Source organism: Ceratotherium simum, chromosome 5 (genome assembly GCF_057802395.1).
Source record: "Ceratotherium simum simum isolate JZ-2026a chromosome 5, ASM5780239v1, whole genome shotgun sequence".
In the NCBI taxonomy this organism is placed as follows: domain Eukaryota; kingdom Metazoa; phylum Chordata; class Mammalia; order Perissodactyla; family Rhinocerotidae; genus Ceratotherium; species Ceratotherium simum.
The window spans coordinates 49,950,914-49,977,095 of record NC_141904.1 but is presented as its reverse complement, the minus strand read 5'-3'; the positions used below and the strand labels follow the sequence as shown (position 1 = coordinate 49,977,095).

General features: G+C 37.7%; 1 protein-coding gene across 1 annotated transcript in view; it reads right to left on the bottom strand.

Annotated features, from left to right (window-relative positions):
* The window catches only part of FBXW12 (F-box and WD repeat domain containing 12), a 38,037-nt gene extending 15,979 nt beyond the window's left edge, over positions 1-22,058 (bottom strand). The window contains 1 exon segment of the mRNA XM_087431676.1: positions 22,035-22,058. Within this exon segment, the coding sequence (XP_087287802.1) occupies positions 22,035-22,058 (24 nt within the window).
* Positions 22,059-26,182: the final 4,124 nt, after the last annotated feature.

Genomic DNA, 26,182 nt, shown 5'->3' with positions numbered 1-26,182 from the left:
GGGGCAGTGACCCACATACAAAATAGAGGAAGATTGGCACAGATATTAGTTCAGGGCTAATCTTCCTCAAGCAAACAAAAAAAAAAAAGCCAAAATAAACACATGTGCGCACACACACAAAACCTATGAACTAACACAGATGGTCACCTCAATTACCAGGAGAATTTAGGATGGACTTAGTGTAATAAATGTGCTGTCAAGTCCTCTTGCTTGAGGACTAGTTATTGTTTATCTGGAGAACATGTATGTACATAAGGGGTTGTATCTGCTTGGCCATATAAAAGGGTGAGATTTCTTTCTGTCTTTGCAATCTCTTGGTGGGTTGCCTGTGATACACATCACGTTCTGGCTTATTGCTTATTCAATAAAGAAATTTTCTTTTCCTTCTACCTTTGTGGAGAGGTTTTCTGGGTTGGGAGATTTTGTTTTAAATTGTATGTTCCTGACACTGACAAAGGTAGGAAAAAATGACTTCTCTTGAGGGTGCATGAATCTTAGATGTATTCTAAACACACTCATTTGTCCCAGAAGCAATATGCCAAAGGGCAAGATAAACATGAGTCACACCCGTGACTCACACAAACACACACATGTAAATGAAGAATGAAGTAACAATCAGAGATCCAGATACATGAGCTGGAAGAGGTTTAGTTGTGTTTTATATTTTCCAATCCTTTCATGAGGAAAAATGTAGTAGAATTAGATATTTTTGCTCAATAGAATATGATAAAATATCCAAAAATATGTAATATGTATTGCGGCACAATCTCAACCTACTTCCTGCCTTTTTCTGAACAGATCTACATTTTTCAGAAAAATATTTGATGAGCCCATGGAGTTAAAGATCCCTCCATGGAGCTTTCTCAAGTGACTATTGACAGTTACTGAACAGCTTTATAAAGAAAATAGACTTGCTGCACTGGGGGAAGATATGCAGATTAGGATAGTGCTTACTTATAGACAATTGATAAAAATTTGAATGTTCATGGGTAGTTGTTTCAGGGGAGAGAAAGAGAAAAATCTAGACTTGGAGCAGATTGCCAAAATGTGTACAATTATCTATGCCTCCTTGCCAGTGCGCTCCTTTGCAATGAGACTTTGTAGCTCCTCCCATCAAGATGAGGCCTATTTCTCTAGGCTTTGTGACTTTCTTTGGCCACAGTCACACACAGGACTTGGTGTGTGTGGCAGCTCATGGGTATACATATAACTCCATCTAGATGCAAAGGAAATCGATACCCTCGTAATATGCAAAGTGAAGATGATTTTGCCACATTCCTCTATATAGCATCTACTCAGCTGTTGAAATTCAATTTCACTGTTTTTCTGGTGGAAAATTCTGCCCATCCATAGCAAATTGGTATTTAAATTGTCTTTTGGAACTACCTATGCTTTTCCAAGGTCTTTTTCCTTAATATCAGCCTTTTAAAAACTATAATTCTACTTTATGACCGATATACTTTCTCTCATAAAGAAAAATAATTTAGGAAAATCCATAATTTGCTCCATAATTAGAGTTGCAGTCTATCTCAATTTGGTTGGCTTCATCCTCCCAGTGAAAGTAAATCAGCAACTCTTACACCATGTGAATGTGGATGCCCATGGCGAACATATACCATCTCAGAATCTTAAAGAACCCTGTTAAACACCTTCCAATGAGAAATATCTTTTCCTGAAATTAATAAGGATTTGGAGAAAGTATGATTCTCTGAACTTGCTCTGTGCTTTGAACAAATTTATAAGCAATATGGCAAGTTTCTCAGATCCCCAGTTAAGAGGAATAGAGTCGTTCCATTGATTGTCCTTTTGGAGACGGAATCTCTGATTTATTCACTAGATTGCATCAAGTGTGTATCACACACTGTCAATGCCCCCCCTACATCTCCTTGGCCCACTCAAGTTCACTTGCAGCTGTAAAGCAAGAAGGCTTCCCAGTGTGCTGTCATCTCTACACATCCCAGGTATGGGCGTCTCTTCTCTGCCTGAGGCTTTCTTGGTTTCACATGAACTTGCTTGACTGCACACAGACAGGTGCTAGGGTTATGGAAATGAAAGTTTCTGAGAGTACCCCTAAAACAATGGGGCATGGGAGTTGGTGTGTAAATGTTGCAGCCTCACATACTCAACTGGGATGATTCTGAGTGTTCCACACAGCTTCTCAGAGACTCCCCCAGGAAGAGTGAGCATAAACCTGCTCATTAATGCCACTGTGGGTGGCTTTCCTACCTTTCTTGTCCCATTTCCCCACTTTCTCATTTTTGTTTCTTGGAACCATCTTCCAAATAAAGTGTGTCATTTAAGTCCTTGTCTCAGGATCTTCTTTGGGGCAACCAAATCTAAGACCATTGGTATAGTAAGTGGTTAACTGTCAGTCAGAAGACAACAAGGACTGTTTTGCTGGTGTTACGCTCCATGCTGGTAACACTGGAAAGACATGTGGTGAAATGGGATGAGGTACAGATGGAAAGAGAAGCACTAATTTATACAACAGTTCTAGAATTTGTACTGTATGGGGGAAAGACTGATTGGAAGGATTCTAGCGCTGGATGTTGGGCCAACCATAACCTAAGGACATGCTGTGAAAGCCAGAGTTCCGCCATGGCAGCATTTAAACAGACTCTCATTTCCCGTAGCAAGAAGGCAAACTGTGTTAACATTGAGGCCAGGAGTTAATTATAAGGGCAGTGGAGTTAAAATGATGTCAAATGCACAGACCTTGCAGGTCTTCTCTGCTAAATTAGGACCCTAAAGCAGAAGCAGTAAGACCCTGATACCAAGGATAGGAACGTATATTTGGATCTTCCTGAGACCCTTGAACCCCTAGATTCCCCTAAATTTTTCTCCAGGTCTATAGAATTAGTTCTCTTACCTTTGCTAGAGGAAAAGAGGCTCCCATTATCTTGTGGCCATACACAGGTCTCCTAAAGTGGCTGCCTCATATATGATGTCTGCCCACTTCAAATTCCACTTGTGCCCCTCCTCATGGCCTCTAGACCAGTAACTGGCTTCAGGTCTCATCAGAATCTTGGTGAGGAAGTAGCTGATTTACCAAATGAGCTGCACGACGTGTCTAATTTGTATTGACAGGCATTGGGGGAACAGGTGCAAAAGTGGATTGTGAGAGTTTTCACCTGCTGTGGAACATAAGGCTGGGCACGGAAGGGTTTATGGATATGAGGGCACTCACAATGACTCAGGATTTGACATCTTGTGAAGACACACGACATTGGCCCTTGCCTTTGCTGGGAGGGCCCTTGGAAGATTTGACACGATGATGCCACGGTAAATGATATGGAGATGCTGGAACTGCCTTGGCAAATACTGAGGGTTAGAATATCAGCAAAGGGGCATGTGAAAATTAAATTATTATGTGATTCCAGAGAACTCACTGGAATGGGTCTGGAGCTGATTATGATTACCATAACCCAGCTGATCATTGTCCTCGAGAGGGCCTAGAGGACACTCCTCTCATAAAAGCAATGCAGAATGCACTAGTAAGGCAGGCACCAGCATCACTGAGGTCAGCATTGAGCTTCTGTCCTCTGAAGCTCCCAGTGAGGGTAGGCGAATGACCAAGAAAGTGGACTCCCTAGTGCCGGGGGGTAGAGAGTGATAGAATTCCATATAACAGGAGCCAGATGGTAACATTTCACTGTCAGAAGCAAGACAGTGTAATTGCTGTAAGGGGAAACAATCTGGCTTTGCAATCTGGGAACCCTGTTCCATAAGGATTTGTGTCAGTGGCAAATAGGCCTTGTTTCTAGGTATGAGATTAGATGGGCAGCCAGTGATGGCACTGCTTATCTACAAATGAAATGATAAAGAGCAGGACTGCAGAATTCTCAAGTCAGTGACCAAGCAGAAAATCATGAGCCCTCACACAATTTTGATATCTGAACCAGTTCACAGAGCCCATTGTTTGAATGGGGCCCTGGGTGTTCTTGAGAATGGAACCAATAGAGCTTCTGCAAGTATAGAAAACATATATTCACCTAGTCCTTGCCCGATGGGACCTATGGCCATGGACTCAAGTAATTATACACTGGGGAAAGGGGTATATCCAGAGCTATTGAGGGCTGTTTGATATAGATAATGAGCTCCCGCTAACAGCAGGGTGACATAAAATTCAATCACAGCCCTCATGTTAAGCTGGGGCATGTGAAGACAAGATGATACATGGCTCAAGTCCATCTTATATTGGATCCAATGGTTCTATGAATCAGTCTATGTCTATAAAGTTATGATGGCCATACTTAGCAGCTGGCAGAGCACACATACAGGTTGTATAGCCTGTAAAGCAAAATTCATTATGTTAAGAAGGGCCAAGTGAATGTTCCTGAAACTGCCTCGACTGATCAAAATATTATAAAGCAGAGTCATACTGCATCCAGGTAGAATTGCAGCCTCAAAGATAAAGGGAATGTAGCCCCCATCACAGCCCAAGTATGGCTATTGCAAAAACAAGATGCGTCATGGCAGATGAGAGTCAACTACCATAAACCTAACCATGTGGTTGTCCCGTGTGCAGCTGCTATGCAGATGTGTTAACCTTACGGGAACAGATTAACACAGACTGGCGAGTGGTATGTGGCTATTTATCTGAAGAACGTGTTGTTTTAAATTTCTATCACGAAAGAGGATCTAAAGCAATTTTCAATTACCTGGATAAGAAAGCAGTTCACGTTCACTCTCTTTCCACAGGGCTATGACAAGTTTCCTATTCTATGTCACAAGATAATCTGAAGGGATTTGATCATTTTGACATTCCACTATACTAATGACATCATACTGATTGGATCCATGAATAAAATATAGAAAGTTCTCTGGATGATCTGGTAAGACAAATGTGTACCAGAGGGTAGGATAAACACTAAAACCCTCCCTCTTTTCACTTCTAAAATATTTAATAGGGTTACCTACACAGTAGTGTTTGCCTCCATTCCTAGATTCTTCAAAACCACAATTCCGCTGAGGCTGCCGTAGGCATCAATCTCCCCAAAAGTTTCCTCGTGCTTAATTCAGGAGCTACTCCTAGGTAGTTATATTAATCTTGCTCTCAACAGTTTTGGACATAATCAAACATCACCTCCCTGGTAAAATGACCTTAGTGAAAAAAGAAATGGTTCTTATTTACTTCTATCTCGTTGGCAGCCCCACTACACACTATTTTTTGTGTGTTTCTATTTCACAGTTTATATCATAAATGCCCAGGCATCTAAGATTTGTGAGGAAGTATACAGAATTACATATTCAGGGAAATTTATCCCTCAAAGGAACCATAATTCTATCTGGAAAGTGGAATTAGATTCTCTACATTCGTTTATTGTGTCTGAGGATATCTGCTTCCCATCACTCTGGAAATTACTGGAAAGTTTCTCTTCTAGTTAATTTTGACAGTCTCTTTGGGCATTTTCATTAACCACTAATAACTGTACAATAATTAATACCTTGGACAAATCTTTTTCAGAGAATTAGCATGATGTCCCCTTGCAGCCACTGTCATTCCTGCTGCAGATGACATGATAATCACAGCTCTGTAAGGAGATGAGGTCAGAGATTCCCGAAGTTATAACCCAGAGTTTAGCTGCTCTTCACCACACACACAGAGACTATCATCCCTGAGCCACTGTCCTAGCGGCAGAGGTCCATTAGGTGAGTGTTCATATATTTTAGGTGACGGGAAATGTTGGAAAAGAGATGCTGACTGGGCTCTCCAACGGGGGGAAAGAGCTGTTTGCTGGTAATTGCAAAGATTCAGGCCCTTCTCGATCAGCCTTAGATACCACTTAGTTAGTCTTCCAGCAAAAGCCCTGTCTGAATTTATCTACCTCTTCTTTTTGATAAAAGCATTTACTCTTATAATTTCCATTTGCAAAATAAAGATTATAACATACACACATCTCAAGATATTTAAATAGTTCAGATGAGATCATCAAAGTGATAATCACATGGCTATATTTAATGTATGTTAGTATACCTACCTTCTCTCTGGGCTCGGGCTGGATGAGCCTGGATGTATTTTTTTTTAATGAGAACAGGATTCGCTTCGGTGCCTGCGAATAGGTTTACAACATTATTTGTGTTCTCTTCAGTTAAGTATTTGTGGGCCTGAGGAAGGATCAGTCACTGCTAAGCATGAGCATGTTGAACACCACGAAATCCCTGGCTAGGAAATACTGAAAGAAGAAAGCAAACTGAACACTTGCTAATGATATCAGAACTATTGCATTGTTTTCACATAGCATATAAAGCTGAGAATTTTCCCCCTCGTATTTGGCCTTTTATGATCATCTTTATGCCATAACGCACCCAAAATGTAACCTTGTCATCTTCTCTAAGCTCTAAGGGAAGCTAAGATATTGTAACATAAAAGTGCCATGTCAGAGTCATGCCAATCAAAGTGGCCAGCACTGCACAGCTTGCAAAAGAAATTTTCAAGTTTTGGAGAATGACGATGTATATAGATTTTAGGGAGACTGTCTCCTCAGTTTTTAATGAGGTCCAGAGGCCATGTGGACAATAATAAATTCATCCAGGCCTCATCTGGACTTTTGCATTTATACTGTATTGTGCTTTCTCTCTTACGCAATCTACTATCACCTCAGCTCTCAACATCTGTATTCAATGACTTACTGTTTTAGTCAAATATACATTTTATATAACAGATACACACACACACAACACACACACACAACACACATCTTTTTCCCTGGAGCACCTTTTACCAAACCAGTGCCTTTGGAAATTAAGCTTATACGGTGAGTTATTATTTTTCATTTAATGATTACTCTCAATTTTGTGAGTCTTCAATTTTTCTGTTTCAGATTCCTGTCTACACTTTTATTGCTTGCTTATTTTTCTTCAACTCCTTTTCTCTTGTTCAAGTGCTGCTACCCTGGTTTCTCTAATATAGATCTTTCTATAGATTTCTCTTATACTTTTTAGATATTATTATTTTTATTTGTCATTATTCATTATCTAGTCTTTCATCTAGTGTTAGTCAAGTATTGATTCACTGGAAAAAAATTCTTCAATAGAAACATATAATCAAATACCTGTCTTATTTATAGATAACCAAGACTTCTCAATATTCTGATTCCCTGGTATTAGTAATCTGTGTGACTCTGACTTGGAATCCATTTGCTCACTACCTCTCTCTCCTCCCCAAACCCTCTCTTCTACTTGTTTCCAAATATCTTAAAATATACTATCTTTCTATCGTGGCAAAAATCTAGGCTTCTTAACTCCATGCTTCTGTGTTCTACATCCCAAACTTAAAGGATTTTCTAATTCAGAATCTCTCATCATATTAAATATTCCATTAAATGTGTGCTTTGGGACTGAGGTAATTTTCTTTCAATAAGCGCACACATTTGGGCATTCTGTGTCTTATCACTTTCTGAGAACCTAGAGAGAATGGAATATTCTAGATATTCTGAATATTCTGCAGGATGGGTTAGATTTGGGAAGAGGTTCAGATATTCTGAACCCTTCTGTTCTTAACTACTTAGATTTCATTAGGGTAATCTTCTAAGGATACCTGTTTGCTGTTTAACACTGACAATAATTAAAGCTGATTTAAAAAGTATTTTAGAATTCTAAATTTTCTTGCGTCGTCTTCTTTAAAAATATTACTTTTTACACACAAATTTAGGAATAACATTACAATTTTTCTGTTTATATTGAAAGGAACAAAATCTTTGAGCTCCCGTATTCCAATGACATTTGCTGGGAGATTTTTGTTTGTTTCTCTGTGTCTCAGAGCCTGATATAATTAAGGAGACAGTAAGTGTGTCTCTTATCCAAAGTGCTTGTGATCAGTGAGAAACTGCCCATTTTCTTTTCTTCAGTATGTAATTGAACATGTAATGATGTAAGCTTGGAGGATTCAGAGATTCATATAATGCCTTTTGATAGGTTTTTATTATTTCTGCCCCTACACACATTGTTCTTCCCTGCTAGTTTTTTTTTTCCTCACACTTCTGTTTCCTCATCAGTTCCTTCAGGGTATACATGGTTTTAATGAGTTGACTGTTGAATGGAAGTGAATAGCCAATGGGGTAGCAGGGCGATTCTGGGAAGTACTTAAAGGTGACAATTACTTATTGTGGAAGGAAGCTTTAAAGGAGAGGCTATTTTGTGACTGAGCTGAGAACTGATCTCTTTCTAGTGCTCGGTTTACTGAAATAACCCATATTAGTTGCTTAAGTGTTTTTATATTTCTGGATATGTAAAGCGTGTTTTCCGTGCTTTGCTTGGGCATTACCCTTGTTCCCCTACCTCGCGGAACTGCTTCAAGTCTGCTGTGATTCAGCTTTTCCGTCCTCTTGGTTTTGGTGCCTCATCCTCTGTCTGGCCTAGTCACACAGCCTCCTGTGTGCATCCCGCTACGGCTGCCTTATGTCTGACACACCGTCCCCCGAGGGGGACTCGACAAGTCGGCTCCTGCAGAAAGCGATCTGCTTGCTTTCTTTTCTTAGAAGATAAACTCCCAGTACTGGACTCTCATCTTTGTTTTATTGATGTGTTTTCTTATTACTGCAACAACAGCACACTGCCCTAATTGCTAGAAACTTATAATTCATTTTCAAAACTGTTAAAGCTATTTTTTGATTTATAAAGATCTATTCATTTCTTTATATTTATTTGGTATTCATGCTCTTGTTGGACTCTATTAATTCTAAGCATTTTCATTTAATTTTGTTTTAAAAGACAAATAATATCACTTGTAAGTGTTTTATTTGGTTTCTTTTATTGTTCGATCCTCTCTTTTTTCTCTCCTCACATTGGCTAGAACAGAAAAATAGTAGAAAAAATTAAGGTGATAATTGTCATTCAGATTTGTTTCTGCCTAAAAGGTAAATTACTCCATTCTTTATTGCCCTAGTACCACAAAACTTCCATAGTTTGGGAATAACCAAAGTTTAGTTCTGGGTTATTATACTTTTAATATGCAATTAAATATAATTTCTTAACATCAGTTTTAATTGGTCATGATTATTCAATAGTGAAATGTGTTTATATTGTAAATCTTGACTACACAAGATAAATGAAAAAAGAAAAAAATCAACAGTATTAGAAGAAATAGAATAGTTAACAAAAGAATTAAGCAGTATTTCCCTATAGTGTCTATAAGAAACTGACATAAAAAATAGGATATTTAGTTTATAGTAAAAGATGGTTAATTTGATAGCTTCATCATAACTCAGTGTATATGTAAAATATTATAAAACAGCCCTATCTTACACCGTATTTAAAACTAAGTTTAAATATTTAAATTAGAAATGTTCTGGGCCAGCCCCATGGCTTAGTGGTTAAGTGCACGCACTCCACCGCTGGCTGACCTGGTTAGGGATCCCTGCGAGCACCAACACACCGCTTCTCCGGCCATGCTGAGGCCGCGTCCCACATACAGCAAATAGAAGGATGTGCAACTATGACATACAACTATCTACTGGGGCTTTGGGGGGGAAAAATAAATAAATAAAATTATGAGTGGTTTAAAAAAAGAAAAAGAAATGTTCTGATAGCTTAAATATTTTAATTAAAAATAAAAAACAATAAAATTTTGCAAATAAGTCTTTGTGACTATATTTAAAATTTAGGGGCAGGGGGGCTGGCCCCATGGTGTAGTGGTTAAGTGCACACGCTCTGCTGCTGGCAGCCCGGGTTTGGATCCTGGGTGCACATCGAGGCACTGCTTGTCAAGCCATGCTGTGGCGGCGTCCCATACAAAGTGGAGGAAGATGGGCACAGATGTTAGCCCAGGGCCAGTCTTCCTCAGCAAAAAGAGGAGGATTGGCATGGATGTTAGCTCAGGGCTGATCTTCCTCACAAAAAAATAAATAAATAAATAAAATAAAATAAAATTTAGGAGCAGGGATAATCATACCAAATACAATGAGAAAGCAGAAACTATGTAATAATAAACAGAATTATTTGATTAAATACAAAGTAAAAAGATATTTGTATAATAACATATGCCATAAACACAATTAATACACACAACTAATACATAAATAGTCAATTTAGTAAGAATGTACTTTACAGATTATAAAATTTGATAGGTACACAGTATAATAGCTTACAAATTTTTGAGGAAAGACTAGAACATGTGGGTATTAAATAGTGTATTATTCTTAAAGCTTCTAGAATTGGGATAAGCATTAGATTTCATTTGCAATGTAACTAACTTCAATCTTTTATTTTCTCTAAAGATAACTCTGAATATGAATAAAATTGCCATTCCCAGCCACTGACAGAATGGATTCTGGTCATTTGATATTGAGGATTTTCTACTTGTCCCAGACTGGTGTTGGAATCCTGGGGAATTTCTCCCTCTTTTTTCTTTATACCTTCATTTTCTGCACAGGATACAGGTTGAGACCCTCAGTCTGCATACTCAAACACGTATTCTTAGCTAACTCTTTAGTCCTTCTCTCTAGGGGGATCCCTCAGACAATGGTATCTTTTGGGTGGAACAACTTCCTGGAGGATTAGGGCTGTAAATTTTTGTTTTATATTCACAGAGTAGCCCAGGAAGTCTGTCTCTCTTCCACTTGTCTCCTGAGTGTCTTCCAGGCCATCACAATCATCCCCAGTAAATCTAGGTGGGCTGAGTTCAAAGTCAGGGCCCCAAAGTATATTGAGTATTCCTGTTTCCTTTTCTGGGTGGTGCATCTTCTGGGAAACATACTGGTTCCTCTGAAAGTGACTGGTCCAAGGACGATAAGAAACATCACTCTGAACTATTTTGGATACTGTTCTGGTTCTGTTCTTAATCCTATCAACTCCTCACTCTATGCCTTCATGCATGCTTCTGCTGATGTGATGTGCTTGGGGCTTTTGGTCTGGACCAGTAGTTCCATGGTGCTTTTTCTCTACAGGCACAAACAGCAAGTCAAATACACTCACAGCTCTAGACACATCTCCAGCATCTCTCCAGAGACAAAGGCTACCCAGAATATTCTGATTCTTGTGTGGACTTTTGTCTTCCTTTTCACACTTTCTTCTATCTCCTCTGTCTGTATGTCTGTGTTTAACATTCCAAGTAGGTGGCTGGTGAATGCAAATGTATTTCTGGATGCGTGTTTCCGAACTTTCAGCCCTTTTGTGCTCATTGGCAGTCATATCCATATTTCCAGGCTTTGCTTTGTCTTCTGTGAGAGAAATGAAGTATTCCATAAAATTTCACATAATAATATGAATCTCTTGGCTTTTGTACAATATTAATTAGTTCTTTTTCTTTAAGGAATGATTGGAGGCTATCATAGATCATTCATTCATTATTTATTTAATTATTTATTTTGAGGAAGATTGGTCCTAAGCTAACATCTGTTGCCAATCGTCCTCTTTTTCTTTTTATCCCCAAAGCCCCAGTACGTAGCTGTATATCCTAGCTGTAGGTCCTTCTAGTTCTTCTATGTGGGATGCCACCTCAGCATGGCTTGATGAGTGGTGAGTAGGTCCACGCCCAGGATCTGAACCAGTGAACCCTGGGCCGCAGAAGTGGAATGTGAGAACTTAACCGCTATGCCACTGGGCCGGCCCTGACTTCTTCATATATATTTTTTCAACCAGTGTTATATGTAAATACTCATGCTCCGAGCAGTAGTGTACAAATAAGAAGCACTCACCATTACACAACTTGAGGTTTGGAGGGTGTTCTGGAGGCAGAGAGAGAAGGATGTGTTTTGGAAGCAGGAGGAATGGGAGTCACCTGTTACTTGCATAGTTTACCTGCTCTGACAGGTACCAGCTGGGTTTAGGCAATTGTAACAACACTAACAACCTACTTGACCTGATTGATACTTATAAAATACTCCACCCAACAAGAGCAGAATACACAATTTTTTCAAAGGCACATGAAACATTTACCAATATGGGCCATATTCTAGTGTATAAAACAATTCTCAATAAACTTAAAAGTATTCAAGTCATACAAAGCATATTTTCTGACCACACTGGATTTACACTAGAAATCAATAAGGGGAATATAGCTGCCAAGTGCCCGAATATTTGGAAAGCAAAATAACATGGCATAAAGAAGAACTAAAAAACTAGTGGGTTGAAGAAGAAATAAACAAGGAAATTAGAAAATAAACTGAATGAAAATGAAAACAACTGTGGTAGGCTGAAAAATGTTCCCTCCTAAAAGATATCCATGTCCTAATCCTGGGAACCTCTAAATGTTACCTTATTTGGAAAAAAGGATCTTTGTAGTTGTGATTAATTAAGGATCTTGAGACAAAAATGTTATTCTGGATTATCCAGATGAACCCTTGTATTAGTTTCCTAGGACTGCTGTAACATGTTACCACAAGCTGGATGCTTAAACAACAGACATTTGACTCACAGTTCTAGAGGCTAGAAGTCTGAAATCAAGGTGTTGGGTACAAGATCAATAAACAAAAATCAGTTGTGTCTCTTTACACTAATAATAAACAATCTGAAAAGGAAATTAGGAAAACAATTCAATTTACTAAAGGCCTATTTACAGCAGTTCTTTTTACCCAGTGCATCACGTCCAGCTATGAAGAAAAAATTGTAAGACATACTGAAAGGGCAAAAAGCACAGGTTAAAGGACAGAGCAAGCATCAGAAACAAAGTCAGAGATGGCAGGGATGTTGGAGTTGTCAGACGGGGAATTTAAAACAACTATGATTAATATGCCAATGGCACTAATGGACAAAATAGACAGCATACAAGAACACATAGGCAATGTAAGCAAAGAGATGGAAGTTATAAGAAAGAACCAAATAGAAATGCTAGAGATCAAAAACACTATAACAGAAATGAGGAATGCCTTAGTAGACTGAACATGGTTGAGGAAAGAATCTCTGAACTTGAGGATATGTCAATAGAAACCTCAAAAACTGAGAAGCAAACAGAAAATAAACCAAAAAACCATAACAGCATATCCAAAACTGTGGTACAACTAGAAAAGGTGTATTATATGTGTAATTGGAATACCAGAAGGAGAAGAAAGAGAGAAAGGAACAGAAGAAATATTTTAAGCAATAATGACTCAGAATTTCTCCCAGGTTAATGTTAGACATTGAACCAGAGATTCAGGAATCTTAGAGAACACTGAGCAGAATAAACGACAAGAAAACTACACACAGGCATATCATTTCAAGCTACAGAAAATAAAAGATAAAGAAAATATCCTCAAAGAAGCCAGAGAAAAAAACAGCTTACTTAGAGAGAAGCAAAGATAAGAATTACACCCGACTTCTCCTCAGAAACCACATAAGCAAGAAGAGAGTGGAGTGAAAAAACCACTAACCTAGAATTCTGTATCCTGCAAAAATATCCTTCAAAAGTGAAGAATAAATAATGACTTTCTTAGACAGACAACAACTGAGGGAATTTGTTGCTAGTATACCTACCTTGCAAGAAATGTTAAAAGAACTTCTTCAGAGAGAAGGAAAATGATATAGGTCAGAAACTTGGGTCTACATAAAGAGAGGAAGAGATCAGAGAAGGAATAAGTAAAGGTAAAACAAAAACCTTTATTTTTCTTATTGTTAATTGATCTAACAGATAATGGCTTATTCAAAATAATAATAGCTACAGTGTATTTGATGATTATAGCCTATGTATAAGTGAAATGAATGATGGCAATGGTACAAGGAATGGGAGGGGAGAATTAGGAATACTTGGTTATTATAGATACTTGCAGTACCAGTGAAGCAGTATACTCTTACTTGAAAATAGACTTAGATTAGTTGTAAAAGTATATTGCAAACTCTAGGGTAAACAGTAAAAAAACAAAAAACAAACAAACAAAAAACAAAAAAAGAAAGAAAGAAGTATAATTGATATGCTAAGAAAGGAAAGAAAATAGAATCATATAAAATGCTCAATATGAAAACCATGAAAAGCAGAAAAATAGTGGAAGACAAAAATGGGAACAAAGAATAAGGGCAAAAAATAGAAAACAGTATCAGATATGGGAGATATTAATCTAACTATATCAATAATCTGTTTAAACACCAATGATCTAAATGCACCAATTAAAAGATAGAGATCATCGGGCCGGCCCCGTGGCTTAGTGGTTAAGTGAGCGTGCTCCACTGCTGGCGACCCGGGTTCGGATCCCGGGCTCGCACCGACGCGCTGCTTCTCTGGCCATGCTGAGGCCGTGTCCCACATACAGCAACTAGAAGGATGTGCAGCTATGACACACAGCTATCTACTGGGGCTTTGGGGGGAAAAAATAAATAAATAAAATCTTTAAAAAAAAAAAATAAAAGATAGAGATCATCTGAGTGGACCAAAAAACAAGACCCAACTATATGTTGCCTATAAGTAACCAACTTTAAATATAAAGACACATATAGATTAAAATTAAATGGATGGAGAAAGATATACCATACTAACAGTAATCAAAAGAAAGCAAGAGTAGCTATATTAATTTCAGACAGAGCAGACTTCAGAGCAAGTAAAGTTATCAGGCATAAAGAGGAGCATTACATACTGATAAAGGGGTCAATTCACCAAGCAGACGTAACAATCCTTAACATGTTTGCACCTAATAACAGAGCATCAAAATACATGAGACAAAAACTGATAGAACTGCAAGAAGTTGATGGTTGGGGATGTCAATACTTCTCTATCATAAATGGACAGATCCAGCAGGCAGAAAACCAGTAAGGATGCAGTTGAACTCAACAACACCATCAACAGCTGAATATTATACATAATATATAGACTACTTAATCCAACAACAGTAGAATACACATTCTTCTCAAGCTCACATGGAACATTCACCAAGACAGACTACATTCTGGGCCATAAAATACACCTTAACAAATTTAAAAGTATAGAAATCACGCAGTGTCTGCTCTCAGACCACAATGGAATTAAACTAGAAATCAATACCAAAAGATAGCTGGAAAATCCACAAATACATGTTGTTTTTAAACAGCACATTTCTAAATAACTCATTGATCAAAGACAAAATCTCAAGAAAAATTTTAAAATATTTTGAACTAAATGAAAACAAAAATACAATATCGAAATTTGTGGGATGCAGTGAAAGCAGTGCTTAGAGGGAAATCTAAAGCATTGAATGCATATATTAGAAAAGAAGAAAGATCTAAAATCAATCATCTAAGCTTCCACCTTAGGAAACTGGAAAAAGAAGAGCAAATTAAATCCAAAGTAAACAGAATAAAAGAAATAACAAAAACTAGGGCAGAAACCAATTAAATCAAGAGAAAATCAACAAAACTAAAAGCTGTTTTTTTTTCCTAAAAGGTCAGTAAAATCAATAAACCTCTAGCCAAGCTAACTAAGAAAGAGGACACAAAATATTAACATTAGAAATAAAAGAGGGGGGGGGCCTGCCCAGTGGCACAGCAGTTGAGTTGGCACGCTCCTCTTCGGCAGCCCGGGGTTTGCCGGTTCAGATCCTGGGCGTGGACCTACTCACTGCTCATCAAGCCATGCTGAGGCAGTGTCCCACATAGAGCAACTAGAAGGATGTACAACTGTGACGTGCAACTATCTACTGGGGCTTTGGGGAGAAAAAAGAAAAAGGAAGATTGGCAACAGATGTTAGTACAGGGCCAATCTTCCTCAAAAAAAAAAAAGAAATAAAAGAGGGGACATCACTACAGATCCCATGGACATTAAAAGGATAATATAGGAATATCATGAACAACTCCATGCCCACAAATTTTATAACTTAAATGAAATGGACCAATTCCTTGAAAGACACAATTTGCCAAAACTCACACAAGGAGAAATAGACAATCTGAATAGGCCTATAACTATTAAAGAAATTGAATCAATAATTAATAATCTTCCAAAACAGAAAGCACCAGGTCCAGAGGGGTTCATTGGTGAATTCTACAAAAGATTTGAGGAAGAAATTAAACAAATTCTCTATAATCTCTTCCAGAAGACAAAAGCACAGGGAACACTTCCTAACTCATTTTATGAAGCCATCATTACCCTAATACCAAAACCAGACAAAGACAATACAAGAAAAGAAAACTACAGACCAATACCTCTTGTGCACATAGATGCAAAAATCCTCAAAAAAATATTGGCAAATGGAATCCAACAATGTGTAAAAAGAATTATACACCATAATCAAGTGGGATTTATCCCTGGTATGCAAGGATGGTTCAACATTTGAAAATCAATTAAGGTAATCCATCATATCAACAGGCTAAAGAAGAAAAATCACATGATCATATCAAAGATGCAGAAAAAGCATTTGACAAAATCCAATACACATTTATGATAAAAACTCTCAGTAAACTAAGAATAGAAGGGAACTTCCTCAACTTGATAAAGAATATATACAAAAATTCTATAGCTAACATCATACTTAATGGTGAGAAATTCAAAGCTTTCCTGCTAAGAACAGGAAGAAGGCAAGAATGTACCCTCTCACCACTCCTTTTCAACATTGTACTGTTAAGTCTCAGCTAATGGAATGAGGCTAGAAAAGGGATAAAAGGTGTACAGATCAGGAAGGAAGAAATAAAACTGTCATTGTTCACAGATGACTTGTTCGTCTTTGTAGGAAAACCGAAAGAATCAACCAAAAAATTCTTGGAACTAATATGGATTGTAACAAGGTTGCAGGATACCAAGTTAATGCACAAAAGTCAATCACTTTCCTATATACCAGCAATGAAAAAGTGGAATTTGAAATTAAAACACAATAGCATTTACATTAGCACTAAAAAATGAAATATTTAGGTATAAATCTAACACAATATGTATAAGATCTATATGAGGGGGGTCGGCCCGGTGGCACAAGTGGTTAAGTGCACATGCTCCATTGCAGCGGCCTGGGGTTCGCCGGTTTGGATCCTGGGCGCACACCGACGCACTGCTTGGCAAGCCATGCTGTGGCGGCGTCCCATATAAAGTGGAGGAAGATGGGCACGGATGTTAGCCCAAGGCCAGTCTTCCTCAGCAAAAAAAGAAGAGGATGGGCAAATGTGAGCACAGGGCTGATCTCTTCACAAAAAAAAAAAAAAGAAAGAAAAGATATATATGAGGAAAAATACAAAACTCTGATGAAAAAAATCAAAGAACTAAATAAATGGAGAGATAGTCAATGTTCACAGGTGGGAAAACTCAATATTGTCAAGATGTTGGTTCTTCCCTACTTGATCTGTAGATTCAATGCAATCCCAATCAAAATCCCAGCAAGTTATTTTGTGGATACTGACAAACTGTTTCTAAAATTTTGTGGAGAGGTAGAAGACCCAGAATTGCCAACACACTACTGAAAGAGAAGAACAAAGTTGGAGGATTGACACTACCTGACTTCAAGTCTTGCTATGAAGCTACAGTAATCAAGGCAGTGTGGTACTGGCAAAAGTATAGACAAATAGATCAATGGAACAGAGAGAGAGGCCAGAAATAGACCCACATTAAATACAGTCAACTGATCTTTGACAAAGGAGCAAAAGCAATACAAAGGAGAAAAGATAGTCTTTTCAACAAATGGTGTTGGAACAGCTGGACATCTACTTACAAAATAATGAAGCTAGACACAGATCTTACACCCTCTACAAAAATTAACTCAAATTGGATCAGAGACCTTAGTGTAAATGCAAAACTGTAAAACTCCTAGAAGGTAACAGGATAAAATCTAGATGAACTTGAGTTTGACAATGACTTTTTAGATACAACTTCAAAGGCATGATCCATGAAAGAAAGAATTGATAATTTGGACTTCATCAAAATTCAAAAATTCCACTCTGTGAAAGACTCTGTCAAGAGAATGAGAAGACAAGCCACAGACTGGGAGAAAATATTTGCAAAAGACATATTTGATAAAGGACTGTTATCCAAAATATGCAAAGAACTCTTAAAATTCAACAATAAGAAAATGAACAACCCAATTAAAAATGGCAACAGATCTGAACAGAACCTCTCCGAAGAAGATATACAGATGGCAAGTAAGCAAATGAAAATATACTCAACAATATATGTCATTGGAGAATTGCAAATTAAAACAACAATGAGATACCACTACACACTTATTAGAATGGTCAAAATTCCAAACCATGACATCAAATGCTGGTGAGGATGTAGAGCAACAGGAACTCATTCATTGCTGGTGGGAATGCCAAATGGTACAGCCACTTTGGAAGATAGTTTTACAGTTTCTTACAAAGCTAAACATACTATTACCATACTATCCAGTGGTATTTACCCAAATGAGCTGAAAACTTACATCCACACAAAAACCTGCACACAGATGTTTATAGAAGCTTTATTCACAATTGCCAAAACTTGGAAGCAACCAAAATGTTCTTCAGTAGGTGAATGGGTAAACAAACTGTGGTACATCCAGATAATGGAATATTATTCAGTGCTAAAAATAAATGAGCTATCAGCCATGAAAAGACATTGAGGAAACTTAAAGAAAACTTAAATTCCTTAAGTGAAGGAAGCCAACCTGAAAAGGCTACATACCGTGTGATTCCAACTATATGACATTCTGGAAAAGGCAAAACTATGGAGACAGTAAAAAGATTGGTGGTTGCTGGACGTTAGATGAGAGAGAGGAATGAATAGGCAGTGCACAGAGGATTTTTAGGGCAGCAAAACTACTCTGCATGATTCTATAAGGGTGGATGCCTGTCATTATACATTTGTAGAATCCATAAATTGTACAACACCGAGAGTGAACCTTAATGTAAACCATGGACTTTGGGTGATAATGATGTGTCAATGTGGGTTCATCAACTGTAACAAATGTACCACTTTAGCGGGGGATACTGAAAATTGGGGGGGGGGGGCTATGCATGTGTGGGGGCAGGGAGTATATGGGAAATCTCTGTACTTTCCATTCAATTTTGCTGTGAACCTCAAACTGCTCTAAAATACAAAGTTTTTAAAAAATGAAAACCATGATGAGATACCTCTATACAGCTACTAAAATGGCTGAAATTAATACAACTGAGAACATAAATATTGAGGAGCAGTTTGTGAAGATCTAGCTACATAGTCCTCTACCAATGTCGTGTTTTCAAGAGATCAATGTTGAGTTTTTCCCGTGGATTCTAAGTATTAGCACATGAAAGCTTAGCCATTCTTTTGATTCTTAACTGTGTCCGTGTATGGGAGACTCTGAAGTAATATGGCTAGCGTGATCCTAAGTCCTAACCTGGAGAACTTACCACATCAAATGAAAACAAGTAAATAAGAATATTTACTATGGGTCATTGAAATCTGGCCATCTGCAAGGGGAAATGAGTCTTAATATCTTATTTCCAGTGCCTCTCTCATTTGAGTCTCATTTTCTTCATTTGTCAAATGATTGGTTTGGATTAGGTAACATTTCAGCAGTCTTAAAGGTCTGACATTCTTGATCTCAGTGATCAGTATTTGGGGAATTTAATGTGACTGTTTAATTAAAACATTAAATTTTGGTAATAATTTCATGTGTCACATGAAATTTTATTTAAAACAATATTTTGAATATATATGATGCATACGAGCATTTATGATACCCTGCCTATTCCAGAGTAAGCATCCAATAAATAAAAGTTTTCTTCAGCTCTCTTTACTCTGCCTTTGCCATGTTTTTGCAATTTAATAAGCTAAGTAAGTTTTGACTATCGCTCATGTGAAAAACCAGTGAGGCAGCACTGACTAAATTGTCTGAAAACTAAGCCCCAGGCAAGCGCTGTCCTTCCTTCTTGGCTTCTACCTACTTGCCTGTTTAATTGGATAGACAAATAAAAGGGAAACTGTGATGAGAACTTATCATAAAAAGGTCTTACTTGGTTTTGAGAAACACACAAGTATTCAACCTAACATGAGTAACATATGTGGGGATTTGGGTAAGGATGCAGGAAAATTTGAACATGTTTCAGAAGGGTAAGATTTAGGACACGTCTCCTCCACGATTATCACGATTCACCTATGGGTCACCAAACATTTGGTGTCCCAATTTCAAACCTCAAGAGAAGACGCCTAGAACAGTAGTAACAAGACAGCGTCTACTCCTTTACAGAGCTTACCATCTCATCTAGTGGAGGAAATAAACACTAAACAAGTAAATTAATGCATTCTGAATCAAATTTTCAGTGGAGGTCACTGAAGTAGAGATACATAAAACAAGATAAGGGATTAGAAGAATGGAAGAAATCAAGTATTGAGTCAGGGAGAGTCACACTGAAGAGGTTATCTCAGCAGAGAAGACTTCTTACTTCCTAATGTGACAGTCCTAGATATAGGGAAAGAGCTATTGTGAGGACCCTTCTGACTGACAAGGCTGATTGCTCCCCTGCACACCTCATAGACTCGAAGAAGCAACTACTGAATGATCTCAGAGACACCCTGAGTCTACTGGGTGGTAGACTCAGGTGAGAATTAGACTTATCACCGACCAGATCACGGTGCCATTATGGGGCCCTCGACTTGTGTTAAAACAGAGCCAATATCTTCAAGTTGAGTAGTCTCTTCTGTTATCTAGAAAATTGCCATTTATATCCTAGACAGGATTCATTTGCTTTCAAGGAACAAAGAATTACTTAAGCTTCCACAATGAAAAATTGGATTTATTGCAGTGTGACAGTTCTCAAGGAATTCAAAATATATTTGAAATGACAGGCCAGAGGAAAGAGGAGTGGAGAGGAAAGTTCCAGAGACCTTGGGAATGGGGTTTGTGAGCCTTCACTACTTACATAACTTGGGTCCACATACGGGCTATCCTGTTCCTCTAGCAGTTGACTCGGGCCTTGTTAGCCAAATTTCAAGCGGGATCTGACTGCCATCCTTCATCAACTTATCTTAGACTTGGAAGGTATAAAATCATGAGGTAAAAATATGCTCATCTAAGCTCTCTCCACTACACAGTTTACTGATAGAGGCTGATTACAAGCCACTATAGGCATAGATGTATCAGAAATGCCTTAAATAAGAAATAGAAATTTGACTCATAACTGAGAAAATTATGCAGGACTCTCATGAGTCCCAGCCTCAAACAGCCTTGCTGATTTAATTTACACCATCATCAGACCACCATGTGGCTCTAGACTCAGCGTCTAACACCCGCATGACTGGAAATGTACTATTTGGCCTCCGAGCCTCAGTTTACCACTCTTAAAACTAGAGTATTGTATCATATCAGTTCCAAGGTGACCTCCTGAAATGGTCTATTATTTCTTTCCAATATATCAATAAAGACTATTCTTTTTTAGGAGACAGTATATCAAAATCTAATGTTTTTGCAAATCTTTTTTCCACTATATTCTCACTAGCAATAGGTAAAGGCTTAACAGCTAGTGTCTCAGCAATAGGGCAAAGACACAAAGGGAAGTGGGAAAGGAGATGCCAAGCACAGTATGGGAGATATATCAGCTCATCTTGTACTCATATATATATTTTTAAATGTAGGCAGACTGTACATGCATTAATATTCATGGAGCTGAATACTTAAGATTTTTGCATTTTACTGTGTAAATTATACCTCGACTTAAAGATACACATGGAGAATGTCAGAGTGATGAGTCAAGTGTGCATAATTAATGTAAAAGCTAGAGAAACAAGGAGGGCATGTCCAATAGGGAGGGAGAACTCAAAACGGTGAGAAAACAAAGCACAACAGACAGGCAAAAAAACAGAAAAGTCTTGGAACCAGGCAGCGTGGCTTTGCAGCAGGACTTGCACTCAGTCTGCCCTCACTTGGGGTACAAAAAGTCCTTCCGTGGGGCACATAGGCATAGTTAGTTTTAAGAGAAAAATTTTCATCTCCCTGACCTCCATATTTACTCTTTCTCCCTGAGAAAACGTCTGCTCAGTCGGCTGTTCACTCTTCCCACCACCACTCTCCTTGTTTAGGAAAAAAAGAAAGATACCTCTCACTCATCTCAAAGCTTACTCTATACCTTACTCCGGGAAGAAAAGTTCAAGGCTGACAAAGGGACAATTGGGGAATGCAATCCTCTAAGGATTAATGCCATGAGAGTAACACAGAGAGCATCAATAAGAAACGCTGAAGGGCGAAGTACCTCAGTCCACCTTCATTCAGGCATAATCTCACGGTTAGGCTCCGCGACTTAGCCATATCTTACCGACGATACATGAGACGGCTGTTATGGGGACATGCATTAACATTTTAATTTGAATTTTAAAATGAAATCAGACTTTTTCCTAAAAGAAAGTAAGATTAATTTGGCTGACTAATTTGATAATGAGAACTGGTTTTGCCAATTAAACTATATACTAGATCTGTCCCATAAATTGAATAAGCTGAACCTGCAGCTTTAAGGTTCTGATAAAAACATATAATCTTGTGATGTAAAACACATTATTAAATTATGTGGGCAAAGGAATATAAAAAATAACGTTTTTATTTTCTCAACTGTTTCTGTTTATATCAGGTTGGACAAGTCGTATCTTGGTGAAAAATTCACAGATATTACTAATAGTTACTTGGTGGATCAGGACAGAGCATTTTTAAAAAGCTGGGTATAGAGATGGCTCTGTGACTAAATCATAATTCTCTTTGAAGTTAGGTGGTTTCCAATTTTCTTATTTCATCAAAATTTAAGGAAAATATAATCAAGATTATAGCTTATAAATCATTAAAATTGTTTTTGATATCACGATGTGATTTTTGATATATAATTTGGAAGGACTTCCAAGACCTAAGTGACACTGCTAAAATAAAACTCTTTCAATTCCCATCTACTTATTTAAGGTGAACATGATTTTTCAGTGTGTATATCTGTGAGAATGAAGAAGAAAAATAGAACTGATGCTGAATCCTGAGTAATTCTGGCAACAAGTAATATTCAAGGGTACATACATGAACTAATTGAAAAATATTAGCACCATCCATCACATTAAGAGATATGTATCTAATAAACCTTACTTCTATGTTAAATAACTATCAAAATTTGTAATGTTTGTGTTGTTTTGATCAATGTGTACTACTAATAATTGTGAGGACAACTCAATCCAAGAGAAACATTAATATGTTATAGCCTATGGTCACAGGAAATTTAAAAAACCAATTCATTTGCTTATTTCTGTTGAAGAAAAGTGTAAAAGCGTGATTAGTAAAGGACTGTCAAGCATAACATTGAAATCAAGTTGTGTGGAAAGTAGAATGAAAATACTCACTCAAGAAGAAAAAGAAATGACGTGAAATTTCAAACTGTGCATTCATTCACATGTTTTTCAAATATATGATGGTGACATCAAATCACCATAGAATGTAGATTCTATTTGGTACATCTTAAAGAATGATTTTCATTTTAAACATTTTTATTTTAAAACATTAAAATAAGCCAGTAATTTAATCACTTGTAACTGTTTAAACTTATGATGAAAAATTTTAGGTGTCACTTAAAAAATATATAAGTGGGCACCAAATTTAGAGGGATTGAAAGCAAAAATTTTGAAGACTATCATGGTAGACACTGTGGTCGATCAGAGCAGTGCTGAGAAAGTACACTTGACTTCCCAGAACTATGCACATATCCCCAGTTAAGGCCATTCATTCAGTATGGAGACATAAGCAATTTACGTCACCCAATAACCTCCAAACTTTCCCTTTAAAAGAAGGGACTTTGAGGACTTTTGCTCCAAGTGGTAGAAAAAGCTACCATTTAAGGGAATGAGCATTCCATCCCAATATTTCTCAATGCTGCTAAATGATAACACTGAATTTGGCAGATTCCATATAAGGTAACTTTCTACTTTAAGATTCTATGAGTCAATATAGAAACATTCTAAATTAAATGTTTCAATAAAGTGAATACATAGTTTTGACTACTGATAAAATAATTAACTGCATATGCAGATATGGCAATTTATAGTACTGCGTAAATATCTGAAGCTGTCCTGGATATACTAATTGCAATATAGATAAAAATGTATGAATTCAAAAACCGGGTATGACACATCTCTAAAATGGTAGTTTCAGGTTTGGCAAGAACAGCTAGATTTTAGAATGGTAGTGGACAGTAAACACCACCCTCAGAAAGCTGAAATAGGAACTCATGAGATTTAGGCATTGCAGAATTTGGAGCTGGAAGAAATAGGTTTGAGTTGTGTCTGAACTTCCTAACGTCAAAGTTCACTCTCTTCCACTGCCAAGTATTGTGACCTTGAAAAGACACTTACTCTCCTCCCACACACACACATTGTTATTTCATTATCAACAAACTAGAAATAAAAAAGTACCTTGTCCAGCCAGTTTCTTGGAACAACTATAGGAGTCACACCAGGTAAAGTGGACTTATTAATTTGCAAACTTTTAAGTAGGAAAAAGGTTATATTATTTATTATTTGTTTTTGCTGAGGGACGGTCTTGGGCAGAAATTACCTAGACATGTAATTTGCCCGGTAAATTTCGAAACCTGCAGATATATAATGTCAATCCGCTTGTACTATAATATTTATAAAAGTGCAAGTAAGCTGTTGGTAAATACTCTATGGCTTTCATTTCAATAATGTTATTGGTTACTAAATATTAACACAAAAGTAAAAATATTATGGAATATTAAGAATGTGGGAGTGAGAGTTCAGTGTTTTGTCTCTTCCTGTTTGTTACTGTCTGTTGACTTACATGTGTCACCGAACTTTCTAGTTACTGCCCTTCTTACCTCTGAAATAAATATCAACTTTTAAATATTTCATTGAAAAAAAAATTTTTTTTTGTGAGGAAGATCAGCCCTGAGCTAACATCCATGCCAATCCTCCTCTTTTTTCTTTCTTTCTTTCTTTCTTTATTTTTGCTGAGGAAGACTAGCCCTGAGCTAACATCGTGCCCATCTTCCTCCACTTTATGTGGGACGCCGCCACAGCATGGCCTGACAAGTGGTGCACGGGTGCATACCTGGGATCTGAAACCCCATCACCAGCAGCGGAGCACCCATACTTAACCGCTAAGCCACGGGGCTGGCCCCCTGAAAGATTCTTAATGCTTATTTTTTACCAAAGGATCCCTTGCAGATATTCTTTACTAGCTCTTCTTCTGGCATCTTCTAAAATTCTATTTTTTGAGATCATTTTTTCTAATGTCCAATTATTGTAGGGAAATGAGTTAAGCAATTTAATTGCATCTGACACAATTCATTCCAAATGACCTGAGGAAAGAACAAACTTAAATAGTATTTAGACTCCATTTCCTGGTCAGTGAAGGATCTCTGTGAGAATTTGTACTTCCCGTGGAATTTTTTCTGTCCTACTACCAAAAGCTGCCTATTTCCACAGCTTTTCTACCACCATGAAGGGGGCCTTCTCAAATGCCATCCTTGTTTTGGCCATCTCTGCGTGGGCTGCCTTTGCAGTTGGTGAGTTGCATGTCTTTATTCTGCCCACATTTTCTGCAGTTTATCTAGGATCATGGAGAAATTAGAGGTAGAAGCAACAGTGCCATTCAGTTTTATTTAATCCTAATTCCTCGTGTTACAGATGAAGAAACCAAAACCCAGAGAAAGAAAGGATTCATACAATGTCGTTGGTATCAAAGCTGGGAGTCAAATCCAAACCTTCTAAACCTAGGACCATTGAACTTTTCATTACGTGGTTACCACCCAGGCCTTTCAAACCTTAGAAACATTCATTTCCAGAGTCTGTATATTTATATTTCTCAAACCCAAAAAGAACTTCATTAGGATCTGTGGAAGTAGACTCAGAGATTATTCTGGTCAGTGGCTGGTTTTAGGGTAAATAGTGCTCATGGTTAACTGTAGGGAATCTCTGAGGGCCTCGACACATTCTTTTTCCACTTGGGCTCTGAAACTCTTCCTCATTTACTTCAATCTCTTATTTTCCTCACTTAAAACATTTTTTTCAAGCCTCTCACATCTTAAGAGGTTCTGTAACAAATTGAAAACTATTCTTCATGCCTCTCATATTTTATGGGGGAGGGACCCTTCCCTCTCCTACTAAAGGAAAAACTATTTCCTTCTACTCATAACACTTCTGACACCAAATGTATGGGTTTTCCACACAAAGCAGTTCTCCAAATCTCTGTGGACACCAACTGGGTGTTCTACAATTTAATTCAATTATGACACTAACAATCTGGCATTAGCACAGACCCTACAGGTTAAGGACTCAGTCCCACAAGACTGCCCCCTACTTCAGACACCAGTCACAAGTCTGGGCCTCCAGTACTTCTGACTGACAGGCTATAAATCAGGGGTTCCCATGACTCCCTCCTCAGGGTTGATA